Below are 17,385 nucleotides of genomic sequence, written 5' to 3' on the forward strand. Positions count from 1 at the left end.
CACGGAAAATGAGATAAGTTGTAAAATTTGCTTGCTCATTTTTTGCTGAATATTTCTCACTGTAAAAGCATTTTTCAGAAATAAGAAAGAGCTCTCGAATTGGTTTTCCCCAAGAGTTGTAGGGGGTTTTTCCAGGGTCACATTGACCAAAAATCACTGTGTTCAAATGTGTTAAATGGATGTTTGTACCTGCTGATTTTTATTTTTGCATTTTCCAGCATTCTGTAAAAGTTCCAGAATTTGTGTTTTCAGCAAAATTTGTTTTTCGAGCTTGTTGAATGTATGGATATGGGAAAGGGCATTTAACTATATGGGAGAAATAAGGTGAAACTGAAAACCGGGGTGGGAAATGAGAAATTTTTACAGGTATTGGAGATCTCATGTGCCTGAGCCTCTCCACCAAGTTTCGTGGTTAGAGCACATCCGATGCTACCCCAAATCAACACTCCCTTTTAGCGAGGATTGTGCTTTGGCAATACTCCTCACTGAGCATCACCCTGATCATCCGGCATCGGTTCCTGTGCTGATGCTAAGACTTCTTGCCCAACATCCTTTGCATTGTTGTATCCTGTACCGCTACCCATGGCTCTGCCACTACTACTGCCACTGTTGCATCTGTACGACAACTCCCTCTGCATCTATGCTGTTGCTGGTCCTTTCTCCCAACACTGCATCTACACTGCAACTCCCTCTTCATTCGTGCTGCTAACACACTCATTTCTACTTCTGAAAGGGGTTCTTTACCATCCCCATCTTTTCCCCAAAATAGTCAAATTTTGACTTTCCAAGGGCCTTGGTGAGGATATCTACCACCTGTTCTCCTGTAGGAGTGTAGCTCAACTGTACAGCTCCTCGTTGGACACAATCTCTAACAAAGTGACACCGGATATCAATATGCTTCGACCTATTATGAAACACTGGATTCTCAGAGAGTTTGATGCAACTCGGATTATCGCACATGATCCTGGCCGCCTCCATATTTCTTCTGAATAGGTTCACCAACAGTTTTCTAAGCCATATGGCTTCACACGAAGCTGTGCTTGCTGCCATATATTCTGCCTCAGATGAGCTCAGAGCCACAGAATTCTGTTTCCTACTGCACTTGGAGGTCCTTTCTGATCCAATGTTGAAACAGTACCCAGAGGTACTTTTCCGATCCATTGAACTTCCTGCCCAATCTGCATCAGTAAATCCACTCAACCTAATATCCTTCCCCTTGGTGTATAAGAGCCCATAATCAACTATTCCCTGTGTTTGCTCCTAGGAAATGCCGCCTTGGCATACTTTCCTAGAGCGCATCCCCTGCATACATCATCTCGTTTCGTACTCAGATCTGGAACTCCTGTTATAGTGCTCTTGAGAATTTTCAGAGCTCCATGGTGCAAGTGACCCATCCTTCTGTGCCATAGTTCGTTCAAGTCCTTGTCCCCATGACTGCCTATTAGTGCCATTGGTGATTCTAGTTGTAATCTATACAACCAATTACTTTTGATCCTGATCTGCACTTTCTTTTTCCATCTCAGGTGTTTGACATATACCTTTTCCTTGATGAAGTAGAAGTCATAGCCCTTGCCTTGTAGTTGTGACACGGAAAGTAAGTTCATCCCCAATCCTGGTACATGCAGCACATTTGTGGCGTGGAACAACTCTCTCGATTATGTCTGAAAAACTATGGTACCCTTCCGTACTGAAGTACACTTTTCCTTGTTCCCCATGGTGATCTGAAAGTTCATCTTCTATTCTCGATATTCTGAGAAACACTCCTTGATTCTCGTCATATGCCACGAGGCTCCACTGTCTATATACCATACTTCTGATGATGCAACACTAGTCATGCACGCCACTTCTTCTTCCAGCCTAGAAGCCAACATAGAGAAATCGAAATCTCTTTCTCTTGTGCAATTTTCTGAAAATTTGCATGAGTCCCTTGAGGTGGATGCCTCTGCATCGTGGTCTCAACCCATAACTGATTTTCCCTTTCTGTCTCTGATTACTTCCTCTGATACCATGTGAAAACTCTATCACTGCAGTAACTGATTGACTTTTCCTACTTATTCCACCATAAGTTATTCATGAAATCACTTCAATAAACATTAAAATAAATACCGCTGCAGATATCACACCGTAATATAGAAACAAACATATGCACAAGAATCAACACATTGACACAGATGTTTTGGACTAATGTCCCCAGAAAAACCCAATGTGGGAAAACTGGTGCAGCAAGGGACAATTTTATTATTCAGAAATTTTCTAGTACAACAAGGTGCCAAACTGGCTTACCCACATATAGACAAATTCTCCAACACTTCTTCTGAACCTAGCGTTAGCCCTGCGGACCTCTTCGTGGTCTGAAACTCTCTGCGTCAGCATATTGAGACTCTACGCAACCTCTCTGGCCTTCTGCGTCACTCTTGCAGCCTCTGCGTGGATGACGCAGGCCCTGCTGGCTCTGTGCAGTTTCTGCTGCCTCTACGTGGCTCCCTTTCGCCCTATGTCTGCCTTTTTTGCCTCTGCAATGAACTCCTGTCTCTCTGTTCTGTACTTATTGCCTCTTGACTGCTTACCAGACCACTGGTTCAATTTCTCAGCTAACCTTGCTCCAGAAATTGAACTAATTGGTCTCCCTCAGTGTCTTCTCCAAGTGACCTTCAAGCCTCCTCTTATACTTTTCTTGTTGACAAATCAACGACTGAGATTAAGTCCCTAATCAACGGCTAAGATTAGATCTAGCTTGATCCATGACTTTTGGACCATTCTAACAGAGTTTAATATTAATTCACATTAATATTTTATTTTCCCTAAGTTTAGACTTGGGGATTACATTAAAAATATTAATTATTTTAATATCTATCAAACTGTTTAGAATCTGCCCAAACCCTTTCCGGGTATTGGAGATCTGATGTGCCTTAGCCTCTCCACCAAGTTTCGTGGCTAGAGCACATCCGATGCTACTCCAAATCAACAACTAATTGAAGAATTGAATTAGGCTACATTAATTGAAATAGCATAGAGCAATCTAAAAATTAACATGGTTTCAGTGCTAAGGTGAAAGACAAGCCCATAAGGAAACAAGAGTTGAAGCAATCATCTTTGGAAAGTTGAAGGATCCTATCTAATGAAGTCAAGATGTATTCCTTTTTCTTTAAGGATCATGAGAAGTTGGGTGACTCCTCTAAATTTGCCGTTTGGAAGATCAGGTTGGAGATCATGGCTGATAACAATGATGTTTTGGAATTCATTCAACGGAAAGTACGTCAGCCTCTGGAGAATGCTTCTGCTACTGCCAAGAATAAGCACAAGAAAGGTGAGTTAAAAGCAAAACAAATTATAGCTGATGGTTTACAAGATCATTTACTTGCTTATGTTGGGTATTTGAATAAGTCTAAGGATATGTATGATAAGTTGTCGGCATGTATGAAGTCAACAATTTGAACGAAATCATCACCTTCAAAGATCAAATGAAAGACATGAAGATGAATAAAGGAGAGACTGTGAAATCCTATATCATGAGGATCACTCGCCTTAAAAATCAATTGCAGAGAGTTGGAGAAACTGTACTTGACAGGGAATTTGTAATTGTGACTCTTAGAGGTCTTCCTCCTGTTTGGGAAACTTTCATTACCACCATAAGCAATAACGACAGTTTTTTGTCATTTGATGAACTTGTTGGAAATCTTACTCAAGAACAATCCAGGATGATTTCAAGAGGGAGAATTCATAAGCATGGAGAAAAACCCGCTGCATTTGCTACTCAAGGTAAGAAGAAAAAGGGAAAAGGAAGAACATTTGGTTCGAAAAGATCCTCTCCTGATTCAAGGGACTCTTATAAAAGATCAAGGGATGTGGAATTTTTCAATTGTCACAAGTGTGGTCACTATGCCTGAGATTGTCCGAAGAAGAGAGATTCTCCAAGATCCAATTGAAGCTACAACAACAACAGATACGATGAGAGAAGAAGAATAGATGCTCCGAATGATCGTGAAGAAAGTCCTCATCCTCGAAAAAGTCAATAAATTCCAAGTATGAAAGTAACGTAGCTACTAGCCAATCTGAATATATTCTTATTTCATCCCTCTCTAGTTCTTCTCCTCCGGATTTGTACAATAGCTAGTTGGTTGATAGTGGGGCTTCTAGACACCTCACCGAGTATAAGGAAGTTCTCTCAAATCTGGCTGAGAGGGAGACAAGTTTGAAGATTATTCTTGGGGAGAACTCTACATATTCAGTGATGAGCTTTGTTACTGTCAGATTTGGTTTGGACTATGGAAAAAATATTATTCTTCATGAAGTAATGTATGTTTTGGAATTAAAGAAGAACATGATATCTATTTTTGCCTTGGAAGATAAAGAAATGAGAAGGGCCTTCATTAATGGAAAGGTCCTCTCTTGGTCGAAGGGATTCCGTATGAAAGATGCCTTTACTTTGGGATCTTGAGTGGGAGGACTATATAGAGTCATTGGAAGACCTCTTCTAGCAAAGATCCACGACACCAATCATGAAAGTGAGATATGGCACTGAAACAAAAGGAAGTCTAGGCGACCATTCCCCTCTAACATGATCAAATCTAATGATAATTCCAGGCAGTATAAAGGAGAGAGAATAGGTTTGGAAATATACTATGGCCAAAGAATCGATTATGAAGGAAGATGTTTCAGATATTGTTCCTAGACTGCAAGGTGCAACTTCAAGATAGATAAAGAAGCCTGAAGTAGATGAAAGCTTTGAAAGGTACAAGGAGGAAGTATGTGTCGAACAATCTCAAAGGTTTGATGTACAAGATAGAAAGACTCCCATTAGCAGATTGAAGAAAGCATATGTTCATATTGACCGTTACCTGGTGAAGTTTGATATCACAAGAAGCAGTGCCGATCTAGACCTCCTCGTCAATCTGGTCTAAGGTATGACTTTGATTTTGATCTTATATATTGACGATCTATTCCTGATAGGTAGTGGGCCTCCGATGATCAAGCGTAAGAAGGATTGTGGTCTAAGATATAGCTACAGAGATATGAGTCTATATGGATTCACCGGATTTCGTGATATTTTGACTGATGAGTAGATTGCAGCATGAATTGGTGTGACCCTTCCAAGCAAGGGTTCGGGCTGACTGAGAACACTGAGCCGGCTCTTCCCCCCCACCCCATCTGAGCTCCCAGGGTGAGGAATTGAGATGTAGGGCACTTGGGGTTGAGGGATCTATGGAATAGGGTATCACCCCTATCTGTCACCCATAGGGCCGAAGATGTTGCTCCCCTATCTTGGTATATGAGGAGTATACCCTAGTTGGCATCTGTCTTTCCCACCCATTTGGCCAATGGGTGCTGGTTGCTTGAGTTAGGTGCGATCCTTACTACGTATGGTAAGTGGCATCCCACTCAAGCTAGAGATGCAGGTGTTCTACCACTTGTTTCTTCAGGGTCATGTTAGGAAGGTTGGTAGAGTTTCCCGGGTCGTAGTATTGGCTCCCTGCTAGCAGAGTTTTCCAGGTAGTAGCATTGGCTCCTCGCTGGCAATGATTCTGGGTGGTAGTCGTGCCTCTTCGATGGATAGAGGGTGGTAGCTGAAGCTCCCCTATGATTCTTCTTCTTTAGATTTGAGAATGTTTCAACAGATAGAGTCGAGCAGAGATGGGACATGATGTGATGTTAGGGTACTTGCATTGATTACGTGATGCACATGATGCAGTTGGAATTTCTCCCTAGCTGAGAGGGAGTGCTAATTTTTTGCAGCTCAGTGACAAATTCCAACCATGGGACTAGGTTCCTCTTTTTGAGAGGACCAATTTTGACTATTGAAGCGCTCAATTTGGACAAGGGAAAGTGTACTTTTGAAGAAAAACCCACATGCACATATGGACAGCTCGACCCTAACAGGAAAATGGACACCCTTAGAAGCATATAAACACAAGTGACCTCAAGCTCATTTGAACATCACCAAACATCTTCTTCTTCTCTTTTTTATTGATTGGTTCACATTGGTCTGAGGCTGGGTCAAGAAATTTGGTTCGTACAAGTCTAAGATTGCAAGGTCCGAGGCTTGCACGTGTTTTAGGGTTTTGGTTTCCAACTGTAGGCTTGACACAGGAGGATTTTGGCTATAACCGCAGGCTTGCAGGCTCTACAGTGCGGTTGGAAGCTCAAAGCCGCACACACACCTCTTCCTTCGTGTGGTTGGGCTCTTGGGCCGAAATTTGACATTTGACCGCAGTGGACCACAGTTGACCGAAGACAATAAAAGTTGTCTCTAATCTATATTGATGCTGGAAACATATTCCTGAATGCTGTTTGGTTAATTTTGTATGATTTCGTATTGGATCATTGTACTCTTTGCTGAATATTTTATGGCAATCTAATAGAAGAAGAACTTCAAAGGGTTTTATCCATAGTGGGGTTTTCCTTGGTCTTTGACCAAAGTTGGTGTCTCTTGTTGATATGTTGATTGTCTCCTTTGTCATTGCATTTACTGTTTATCTTCAGTTACTATTGATAATTGGAAAGATTAATTATTGTTGAAAGATTACTAATTGAAGAATTGAATTAGGCTAAAGTAATTGAAATAGCATAGAGAAGTCTGAAAATTAATAGTATGTATGTGCCAGAGGGGCTACAGATTTGAAAATCTTTTTGGAGCTGATGTTTGCCTGATTTTTTCCTGTTTTTTGTTTTATGGCCAATGGTTTTTTGGCCTGATATAATCTAATCCCGGTTAAGGGATTAGGGTTGTCATCTAATTTTTGGGTTGACAGATTTGGTTTTTGGATGCCGTAGAATACTTAAATATGTATAATCAAAGTTAATACAATGTAGAAAATAGAAGTGCGGCTTTAAGGTTTGCTGGTTTTTCTGGTTAAGGGTTTCCAAGGTAAATTTTTGTGTATTGTGTGTATGCCATTGTTGTTCTTTCTATTTTGCTTAAGAATCTGTATGCATTGTATCACTTCAAAGGTATAAAACTTGCAGAGCGACCTTTGCACTTCCATAATGTATCTGTTGTACAAATGAAGGAAAGAAACAGAGAATCAACAGATTAATGAAGACAAGAAACCGAATACAAAACTGAATTTAGATCTGTTTTATTCAACCATGATTCTGCCTCTACATGAGCATTTGATATATTCATGTCACTAACTACCGTTACATAACTAAACATTCGGTATGTAACTGTTTATTTACAATTTACCTAATTCGTTGTCAAAACTAACAAACTCCACCTTGACAACAATTTTCCCATTCATCATCTTTCCTGCAAGCCAAGAGAAGCTAAACACCACCGCAGCTTCTCTACTGTAACTGGCTTTGTCAATATGTCTGCACAATTTCTCGTGTATGGACCTTTTTAAGAGCTACTTTTCCGCCATTGATCACATGTCTCAGAAAATGATACCTTACATCAATGTGCTTGGTTCTGCTATGATAAGCAGGGTTTGTAGCCAAGTGAATAGCGCTTTGACTGTCACAAAGTACATTCACTTTCTCTTGCGTCCTTCCAATCTCATTAAGAAAACCCTTTAACCAGATTGCTTCTTTACTGGCATCTGAAGCAGCTATATATTCAGCTTCGGTAGTGGACAATGCAACCGTGTCTTGAAGCTTTGACATCCAACTAATTGCTCCACCTACAAGAGTAAAGGCGTAACCTGTAGTAGATCTTCTTTTGTCCAAATCACCTGCATAGTCAGCATCTACATATCCGTAGACTGATCCTTCACTACCATTAAAGACGATGCAATGATCACTTGTGCCTCTTAGATATCGAAGCACCCATTTCATTGCTTGCCAATGTTCTTTACCTGGATTTGCCATGAACCTGCTGACAACTCCAACTGCATGTGAAATGTCAGGTCTTGTAGATACCATCGCATACATTAAGTTGCCTACAGCGTTTGCATATGGTACATGAGACATATACTGCTTTTCTTCATCATCTCTAGGACTCAAAACCGAAGAAAGCTTAAAATGGGAAGCTAGAGGAACATTAACAGGTTTCACATTATTCATAGAGAACTTTTCAAGTACCTTCTCCACATACTTCTGCTGTGACAACCAAAGCTTACCATTTTTCCTGTCTCTGTGTATCTCCATGCCCAAGATATGTTTTGCTGCTCCAAGATCCTTCATATCAAACGTCCTAGAGAGTTGAGCCTTTAACCTGTTGATCTCTTCCATGCTTTTGCTTGCAATAAGCATATCGTCAACATACAAAGCTAAGATAATGAATATGCCATTGAAACTTTTGAAGTACACACAATGATCATACTCACTTCTTATAAAGTTCTAGCTCACCATGAAGGAATCAAACTTCTTGTACCATTGTCTGGGAGACTGCCTCAGACCATACAATGATTTCCTGAGCTTGCAAACTAATCTTCTGCTGCGACCTCGTACAAAACCTTCTGGTTGTTCCATATATATCTCTTCATTCAAATCACCATGTAGAAAAGCTGTTTTAACATCTAACTGTTCTAACTCAAGATTAAGCAACGCAGTTAGTGCCAACACAGTACGTATAGAAACAAGTTTTACAACTGGAGAAAAAATCTCATGAAAGTCTATACCTTCAACCTGAGAATACTCTTTTGCTACCAGTCGCGCCTTATACCTTTCAATACTACCATCAACTTTCCGTTTCAGCTTGAAGACCCATTTACATCCAACAACACTTCTCCCTTCAGGAAGCTCTACAAGATCCCAGGTATTGTTCTTGGCTAAGGAGTCCATTTCTTCTTCCATAGCCATTTTCCATTTCTCGCTGTCTGTATCATCTACTGCTTCCTGATAACAAGAAGGTTCCCCATCTTCAGTAACCAAAGCAACAGATGAAGCAGAATCTTCATACCTTTTGGGAGTTTTCCTTTCCCTTGTAGACCTTCTCAGAGCGACTGGTTGCTGAACTGGTTCAGAAACTTGCACTGGTTCAGAAGCTTCAACGGCTTCCTTTGTGTCTTCAACACCTTTGTCTCCAGAAGTCTCTCCTTCCTTTCGACTGTCACCAAAAGATCTAGCCTCCAACTGAACTCGTTGACTCGGCGATACCTGTTCCTGTTCAATTCTTTCAACATTTGATTTTAACAAAGAGGATTCATCAAATGTTACATCTCTACTAATGACTATCTTCCGCAATGTAGGATCCCACAACCTATATCCTTTCATTGCATAGTCATACCGAACAAAGACATAACATTTCGACTTTGGATCTAATTTTGAACGTTGATTTTTCGGAATAAGAGAATAAGCATCACAGCCAAATATCCTCAAATGAGAATAGTCACAAGACTGACCTGTCCAAACTTCTTCAGGAATTTTACAATCAATTGCTACTAAAGGTGATCTGTTAACTAAATAACAAGCAGTAGATACTGCTTCTGCCCACAACTCCTTTTGCAAGTTAGCATTGTTGATCATGCTTCTGGCTCTTTCCATAAGAGTCCGATTCATACGCTCAGCAACACCATTTTGCTGAGGAGTATAAACAACAGTTTTGTGTCTAACAATGCCCTCATCCTTACAGTATTGTTCAAATTCAACAGAAGTGAACTCACCACCATTGTCAGTTCTTAGACATTTAATAGATTTGCCTGTTCTTTTCTCTACCATTACTTTAAATTGTTTAAAGACATTTAATACATCAGCTTTCCTTTTTAGCATATAGACCCAAACTATACGAGAGTAATCATCAATGAATGTTAAAAAATACGATGCATCTCCATATGACATAACAGGGGAAGGCCCCCACAGATCAGAATGAATGTAGTCTAAAACATCTTTACTATTATGATTGCCAACTTTAAATCTCTGTTTACACTGTTTTCCGTACACATAATGTTTACAGAAATCTAAATTCAAGGATTTCAGTCCGGGAAGAGATTTACGTTTCATCAGTATGTGAAGACCTTTCTCGCTCATATGACCCAAACGCTGATGCCACAGACGAGTACCTGCTTCTTCATTTTCTGACGCAACCGCTGCTTCACCGACCTGAGTACTTCCTTTTAACCTGTAAAGATTTCCAACCTTTTCTGCCTTCATAACCATAAGAGCACCTTTGAAGACTTACAAGACGCCATCCTGACCTATAAACTTATAACCATCTGAATCCAACACTCCCAAAGAGATTAAATTTTTCTTCAAATCAGGTACATGTCTAACACTAGTTAATGTCCTAACTGTGTTATCATACATCTTATCCTGATATCTCCCATCCCAACAGTCTGACATGACATATTGTTACCCATAAACACAGAACTACCGTTTACATTTTCATACGAAGTAAACCAATTTCTATGTGGGCACATATGATGCGAAGCACCAGAGTCTAACAGCCAGCTATCAAAACTCTGAGAGACATTACATTCAGGTGAAGTTTCATCTATCATACACAATTCTTCAGCAGATAAAACTTCGTCTAGCATACCTGAATCAGCCTGATTCGCTTCGTTCTTCGGGTTTTCGGATTCCTTCCGTTTCCAACAGTCCTTCTTCAAGTGTCCAACTTTACCGTAGTTCCAGCATTTTGCCTTACACTTCTTGCCCTTCGATTTCGACCTGGAAGACCCCCTTGGTTTTTCTCCTCTTTCCTTTGAGCGTCCTCTAGCGATCATGGCTTCTGATGCAGCTGTATCAGTGCTAGATTTCCTTCGTACTTCTTCAGACAGAAGAGCTCCCACGACTGATTCAAACTTCAAAGAATCAGTAGAGCTGAAGCTGATTGAGGTTACGAAGTGATCCCATGATTCAGGCAGAGAACACAGCAAGGTTATGGCTTTATCTTCTTCCTGTATTTTGACTTCCATATCTGTTAATTGACAAATTAGTGTATTAAAAACATTCAAATGTTCTACAACGCTTGAACCTTCTTTTATTCGAAGACTGTATAACTGTCGTTTCAAATAAATTCTGTTGGTTAATGATTTTGTCATATAGAGGTTTTCAAGTTTTTCCCACAATCCTGACGCCGTAGTCTCTTCAACAATGTTGAAGAGAACTTCATCCGCTAGACATAACCGGATGGTACTGAGAGCTCGGGCATCCAAGTCCTCCCAGTCTGAAGTAGTCATGGTTGTAGGTTTCTTAGTTACCCCATCCAATGCCTTGTGCAACCCTTGTTGCACAAGCAGATCCTTAACCTTCAGTTTCCAAAGAGCAAAATTGCTCTTTCCGGTGAATTTCTCCACCTCGAATTTTGCATTCGACATCTTGGCCATTTTTCCTCCTTCCTAGGGTTTCAGTCTTTCTAGGGAAAAAAATTAACTTCCCCAATTCAAACAGAAAAACAAATTTCAAATCCTTTGTTTCCTTTCACCCTAAATTTCTGTGAAATTTCTGGGAAAAATAATTCTTGCTTTCCTCCAAATTCAAATTTCTGAGTTTTTGGGAAAAAAATAATTCTTGTTTTCCTCCAAATTCAAATTTCTGAGTTTCTGGAAAAATAATTCTTGTATTTCTATGATTTGCTGTCCTCCAAATGCAAATTTCTGAGAAAAAAATTCTCAATAAAGAAAAAATTACCCGGTTCCACACGCCAGGCCGCAAGCAGGCTCCTCCTCACGCTGTCACCGCAGAGAAGAAAAAACAGCAATCTGCTGCTGTCACACGCTGATCCAACGCAGGTGGCAAATTCACGCTCTGATCCAAACACTCAGGCAGATTCACGCATTTTAATACGCAGCAATCTGTCTCTTCTGACTCTTCACGCAGGGTTTTGGTCACGCAGGGACAGCACCAGCACTGGAACGGCAGCCAATTCTTCAATCCTCCACGCAGCACGCAGGCAGATTCTCACAGCGGAATGGAGAAGTGTTCTGGTCTCCACGCAGCACGAGACAGCGTTCTGGTTTCCACGCAGCACGCAGGCAGATTCTCACAGCGTTCTGGTCTCCACACAGCACGCAGGCAAATTCTCACAGCGTTCTGATCACCACGGAATCGCTGATACAGCTACCACGGTCACACACGGACAGCTCCTCAACTGCTCCAACCATTCGACAGCCACCACGCCTTTTCTTCAACTCACAGACGCTTTTCTTCAATGCTCACGCTCTGAGCGCAGGTTCACGCAGGTTGGATTTGCTCCAGTTCCTCACACATCCGCCTTTCTTTCACGCCCAGGCACCGGATACCACTTGTTGTACAAATGAAGGAAAGAGACAGAGAATCAACAGATTAATGAAGACAAGAAACCGAATACAAAACTGAATTTAGATCTGTTTTATTCAACCACGATTCTGCCTCTACATGAGCATTCGATATATTCATGTCACTAACTACTGTTACATAACTAAACATTCGGTATGTAACTGTTTATTTACAATTTACCTAATTCGTTGTCAAAACTAACAGTATCGATACTGTTGTATTTAGCAGTCCGATTCACCTATTTGTTGTCATTTGTTGGACATTATTAAAATGATCTTCTCTTATCTTAACAGTTCTGCTTGTTCACAGGCACAGCCCATACTGAAAGTTACATACTAGCTGTATGCTACAATTTCATTTCCTATAATCAAAGGGACATAGTATGCATAATCAACAAATTTCCTAGATATGCCTTTATCTTCGGAATAAACACGTTCAAGTCTCTCATTGAATGTCTGTCATTTTATTCTGTGCTCATAAAATTGTCATTTGTCCTATTTTGCTTTATTGTTACTTGGATCTCTGAAGATCGTGTTGGTCAGTCTAGCGAGACTCTGGTTCTTGTGGTTGGTTTAGTGGCTTGGAGCGTAAGAGTGTGATTCTATTGAATAGCTTGGTGAATGATGCACATTAATCACTCTGTCTGTCCTTTTACCCGTTTTACTTGCAAATTTGCCTTATTGCAACGTTGCTGTTTACCAGCTAATTACAATTCTTATTTGAGTCAATATTCCTCTATCCTTGTGAAATTTAGTATATATTAATTTTCTGTAGCTTCTCTAGTTAGTGGAGACTTTAGTCTTCCTCTATGACAGTATAGTTTAGGTTGATGATAGCAAAGAAGGAAAAAACTTTCTTTTATCTTCTGTTATATATGATTGAAACATTTAACCTAGTTGGAAGTGGATCTAGCAACAAAGAGAAAAATTTATCTTCGTCAATTTCATTTTTTTCCAATGCAGACACCTATTCATGGATTTCTCACATCCATGGAAAAACAACTAGCTGTAGCCATTTACCTCTTGTTATGAGGCTTATGTCAGGCTTTGCAATTTGCTTTGCAACTAAAGCAGATGTTCTCAATCTCAAGCACAGGATCAGTTCAGTCCTTTTGTGTAAAACGTTTTGGAGTCCAAATATATGCCTCTGGGGTTTGATCATTGTCGAATCAACGTGTGCAAGTCTTTAAAGTTACCATTTACTTCCTAATGTAGGTGGACATGAGCTAAGCAAAACAACAGGAAATGCTGGTGGAAGGGTCGCATGTGGTATGTCTTAAACTTATATGCAATAATGATTTCAAAATGATCAAATATTGGAAACTCTTTTCATTTTCTCTGGACTAATTCATTATAATGTTATGTAGGTGTGATTGGCCTTCAATCAGCTGTCTAAAGCAGCAATTTCAGGTTTTGTAGTTAATATGTGTGTTTTCAGTAGCTATTTGATCAATACCAGGATAAAGGCTTCCAGATCAAAATTGTGATATAACATCTTCTAGTCAGCTCAGCGCATGCAAGTATTCTCCCAGATATATCTGTAAATGTTTGAAGTAGCATTGTATTATATGAATTTTTGCTGTTAATTATTTGCTTTCTTGAAATGGATAACTCGTTAATGCATTGCAAGATTTCTCAATGATTATTTTTTGTACAAGCAGATATTATTCGTTTTAGTGCTACTATGGGAACAAAACTTATTCTTACCTCAATGAGAGCGGAGAACTATGGATATCCCATTCTAATGCCCTCCACATAGTTTGGAAGATTACTCCATGAATCATTTGTAGTGTGTACAAGCCTTGACATGTTGCAATTGAGATTAGTTTGGTTCTTGATGCTATCTCTAAGAGCTTACTGTGAGCACCTCATCCTTTGAGATTTAATTTTCTTGTTGATGGCATCATCTCTAAGATTAAGGATCTTGTTGATGGCATTGGCAAGAGGAATTTACTTTGAGGAACTAATTGGTCATCAGTTTGTAAGGTTTGGAATTTTTTTCTTCTTATGATGTTTCTACCTGGTGACTGATAAGATAATAGAATTCAGTACTATTAACTAGAAGTTGTACTTCTCTGCCCTATATTATGACATTCTTAGAAGATTCGGATGAAGGCGTATTGAGTGTTCAGTACACTTTAAAGCCTGATTCCGACACAAAAGATCAAGCTTCAATCGCAACATATAAGCCAAAGGGTGCTACCTTGAGCATATGTTTCATCCTTTAAAAAAGGAAAAATAACAGCGTTCATTCAATTTAAAAATCCAGTAAAAATGATGGAATTACATATTTGAAGGTTTGAAACTAGAGATGAGAGTTTAGTCTCCCTACATGAATACTTTGCATCCTTTACCACCAGTAAACCTATTACGGAAAGATTAGACATGTAAACTAAATTATATATGGACACGAAAATTATGTAGCAATTCCTTTGATTTTATCTAGTGATATTTCCATTCTTTAAAATCAACATTTATCCTTGTCTCCTTTGATATGGTATGCTTGCTAATAAAGAATTGCATTGTCTAATAAGCATAGTTAGATCTGCTTGCATGTTTCAATGTACAACGTAATACCAAAACAGTTATTAAGATATCGAATTTCTTCAGTTTTAAAGAACACATCAGTGAATATGCACTGGAACAAGGTTACAAGGCAACAAGGCATTGATCACATTCCAGCATAGATTATCTAAAACTTACAAAGATCAACAATCTGAAAGAAGAATACTTTATATTCCATTGGTACTCAAAATTCTCAAACAAAATCAACTCCAATAAAATGAGATGGTAACTAAATTTGTTATACTAGTGATTAGGGCCAGAAGAGCAAAGTTTAGACGGAACAACCTATAATCTTGCATGATTAAGGTTAAATCAAAAGTTTATGAGTACTTAAAAAGTTATATTAGAAATTGAGGATAACTATTGGAGGTGGTTTTAATGGAACGCTTAATTTTCACTAAAAAATGATGGTAATAAGAGTAGCTCAGGAATGTACTTCTGCGCAGGCCTAAGTGTCTATGTGTGGATTTTTTTTTTTGGAGCATGGGTTTCATGTGCAAGGTCTTTTATTTTATAGGTCAAGCACCCATTGAGTGCTTCTAGGGTTTGTCCTCGGTCAAGAAGTCAAAAAGGTCATTGTCATAAGTTGAAGACCCCTTCGGGCACATTGTAACTTGTAAAGAAAATTATTTTTTCCCTTAAATGTGTCAAAATACCCTCCAATATCAAGTCGGCTTGATCGCTTGCAAGTCGACCTAATTTGAGGAGCCACGTCCAACTTTGAGAAGCCTATATAAAGGAGGAAACTCGACCTCCTTGGAGCACATTCATCTCTAACTCATTCAAGCAAAGGAAGAAGATGAAGAAGGCAATGAAGAAGGAAGAGGACGAAGAAAACTTGGTTTTGGGTTAATTCTCTCTCACACGTGCGAAGGAAGGCTATGGTTTCTGCAGTGGATCTAGGGTTTTCCTCTACAAGTTTTATCTTGAAGAAGAGAAGGCAAGAAGGTCAAGCGAAGGTCACAAGAAGTCATCCTCAAGCTCCATAAGTCGGAGAAAGCCAAGCGAAGGTCTAAAGAAGTCCTGTGAGGCTAAAAGAAGCTCACATGTGTGGCAACAACAACTGTAGGAAGGCCGAAAATTTCAGATTTGCAGTGGAGGTTGAAATTATGCAACTGGAGGTCAAAGTTGTGTTACTGGAAGAGATTTGACTGGGTTTGACTTGGACAAGGAAATCACATCATCTGGAAAGGTTGGAATTGGTCTTGGAGGGTATTATTTTTGGTCTAAAGGTCTTGGAATTCGTCAATTGAAGAATATATAAGGAAGAGAAGGGATTTGCGGGTTTTCCTCTCAAGTGGAGAGGTTTTGGCCTTGGCTTGCAACCTATATCTAGTGTTCTTGTTCTTCTTGTTTTTGGTAACTGTTTGATCATACACAAACATAATAATAATAAGTGAAGCTAATAATTAAGATAAGGAAAAGGACATCACAAGTAGTTATCAAAGAAAGAGAAATCACTCTTATCGTTGCGCTTTAGATTTTTCAACAAGGTTAAGGGAGAAGGACACACCTTGAACACAAGACATAGTGAGAGTGAGGTCTTAGTGATTGGGTGGCGAAGGATTTCCATTCAAGTGTGTAGGGTTCGGGGAAGAGTGCAAGGGGTATCAGGGGAGATAGATCTAGATTAACTAGCAAGATCGAAGATAGATCCGCTGAGGGGTTTGATCAATTGGGATAACTCTGAGTTTCTTGATGTATTGTGTTTTCCATAGTGGACCATTATCCCAAGAAGGGAGCCGTTGTACGTTCCAAACTTATTTGAATAAAGAATTGATTTGAAGGGCAAAATTTTGTGTGCATGAGATTGAGATTGGTGTGCTTGTGTTGTTATATTTGTTTTGCATGTTAAAATCATAGTTGTGTCTTTTGTTCAATAGATTTGCATAAAAATTAAATATTACTGCAAGGAATCTGCTACATATTAATTGGCCAAGGTGACGGGGTTATGAAATTTAACATGGTATCAAAGCACAACCTTTGAAGACTGATCTCTAAGAATTGCACAAGTAGATTGAGCCACAAACCTAGGTCAAAAAATTGGTTGTACGAGTAACATATAGGGGTTGTTTGTACAGGTGGTAGAGTTGTACAGTGTCAAACTGTATATGAAAAATTTGGCCATATAGAAAGTCGATTGGTTAAAGAGAGACAATTAAAAGAAATGTGTTACGACAAAGGGATAGAATGTCAATAAGGCTGAAGACAGAAGTTAAGTGAATAATAAAAAAAGATATAAAAAGGGGAGCCGTGGGTCCAAAATTATCTTCAGGACAATTGCTAAGCCACTTGACACTCATGTTGAGTTGGTAGGTTATCAAACCTAACAAACAAAGCAGGTCATCAAATGTGGGGGGTAGAGGATGGCTAAGTGGAGATATGATAACAACTACAATCATACAATGTAGTTGTGGGGTAAGAGCACTCATAAGTGATCGTCAACCATCAACATAGGAAATGGGTGTGGGGGGGGCGTTTGCCATCCAAGAAACAACGTGAAAAGGATTACAAACTATTGACAAACAACTGTTAGAGGAAAAGCACTAGTAGCAAGTCTAGATGTTGCGGAAAACAACCGCTGGTTGTTGAGTTGATACTCATGTCGAATTGCAACCTTGACTGTAAAGAATATAACCATTGGTCAAGTAGAGAGCCAAGCAACTGTGGATGAAGGAATGTAGCC

At 39.5% G+C, this 17,385-nt stretch overlaps 1 protein-coding gene across 1 annotated transcript in view; it reads left to right on the forward strand.

The window, feature by feature from the left end:
- Positions 1-13,635, forward strand: part of LOC149257234 (superoxide dismutase [Cu-Zn] 4A-like) — a 219,919-nt gene extending 206,284 nt beyond the window's left edge. The window contains exons 6-7 of the mRNA XM_089413834.1: positions 13,350-13,403; positions 13,502-13,635. Coding sequence (XP_089269960.1) covers positions 13,350-13,403; positions 13,502-13,530 — 83 coding nt within the window. The 3' untranslated portion in view covers positions 13,531-13,635. The remainder of the gene's footprint in view (positions 1-13,349; positions 13,404-13,501) is intronic.
- Positions 13,636-17,385: the final 3,750 nt, after the last annotated feature.

Source organism: Pinus tabuliformis, chromosome 6, assembly GCF_031772625.1.
Source record: "Pinus tabuliformis cultivar Carrire ecotype Pingquan chromosome 6, CPIR1, whole genome shotgun sequence".
NCBI lineage: Eukaryota > Viridiplantae > Streptophyta > Pinopsida > Pinales > Pinaceae > Pinus > Pinus tabuliformis.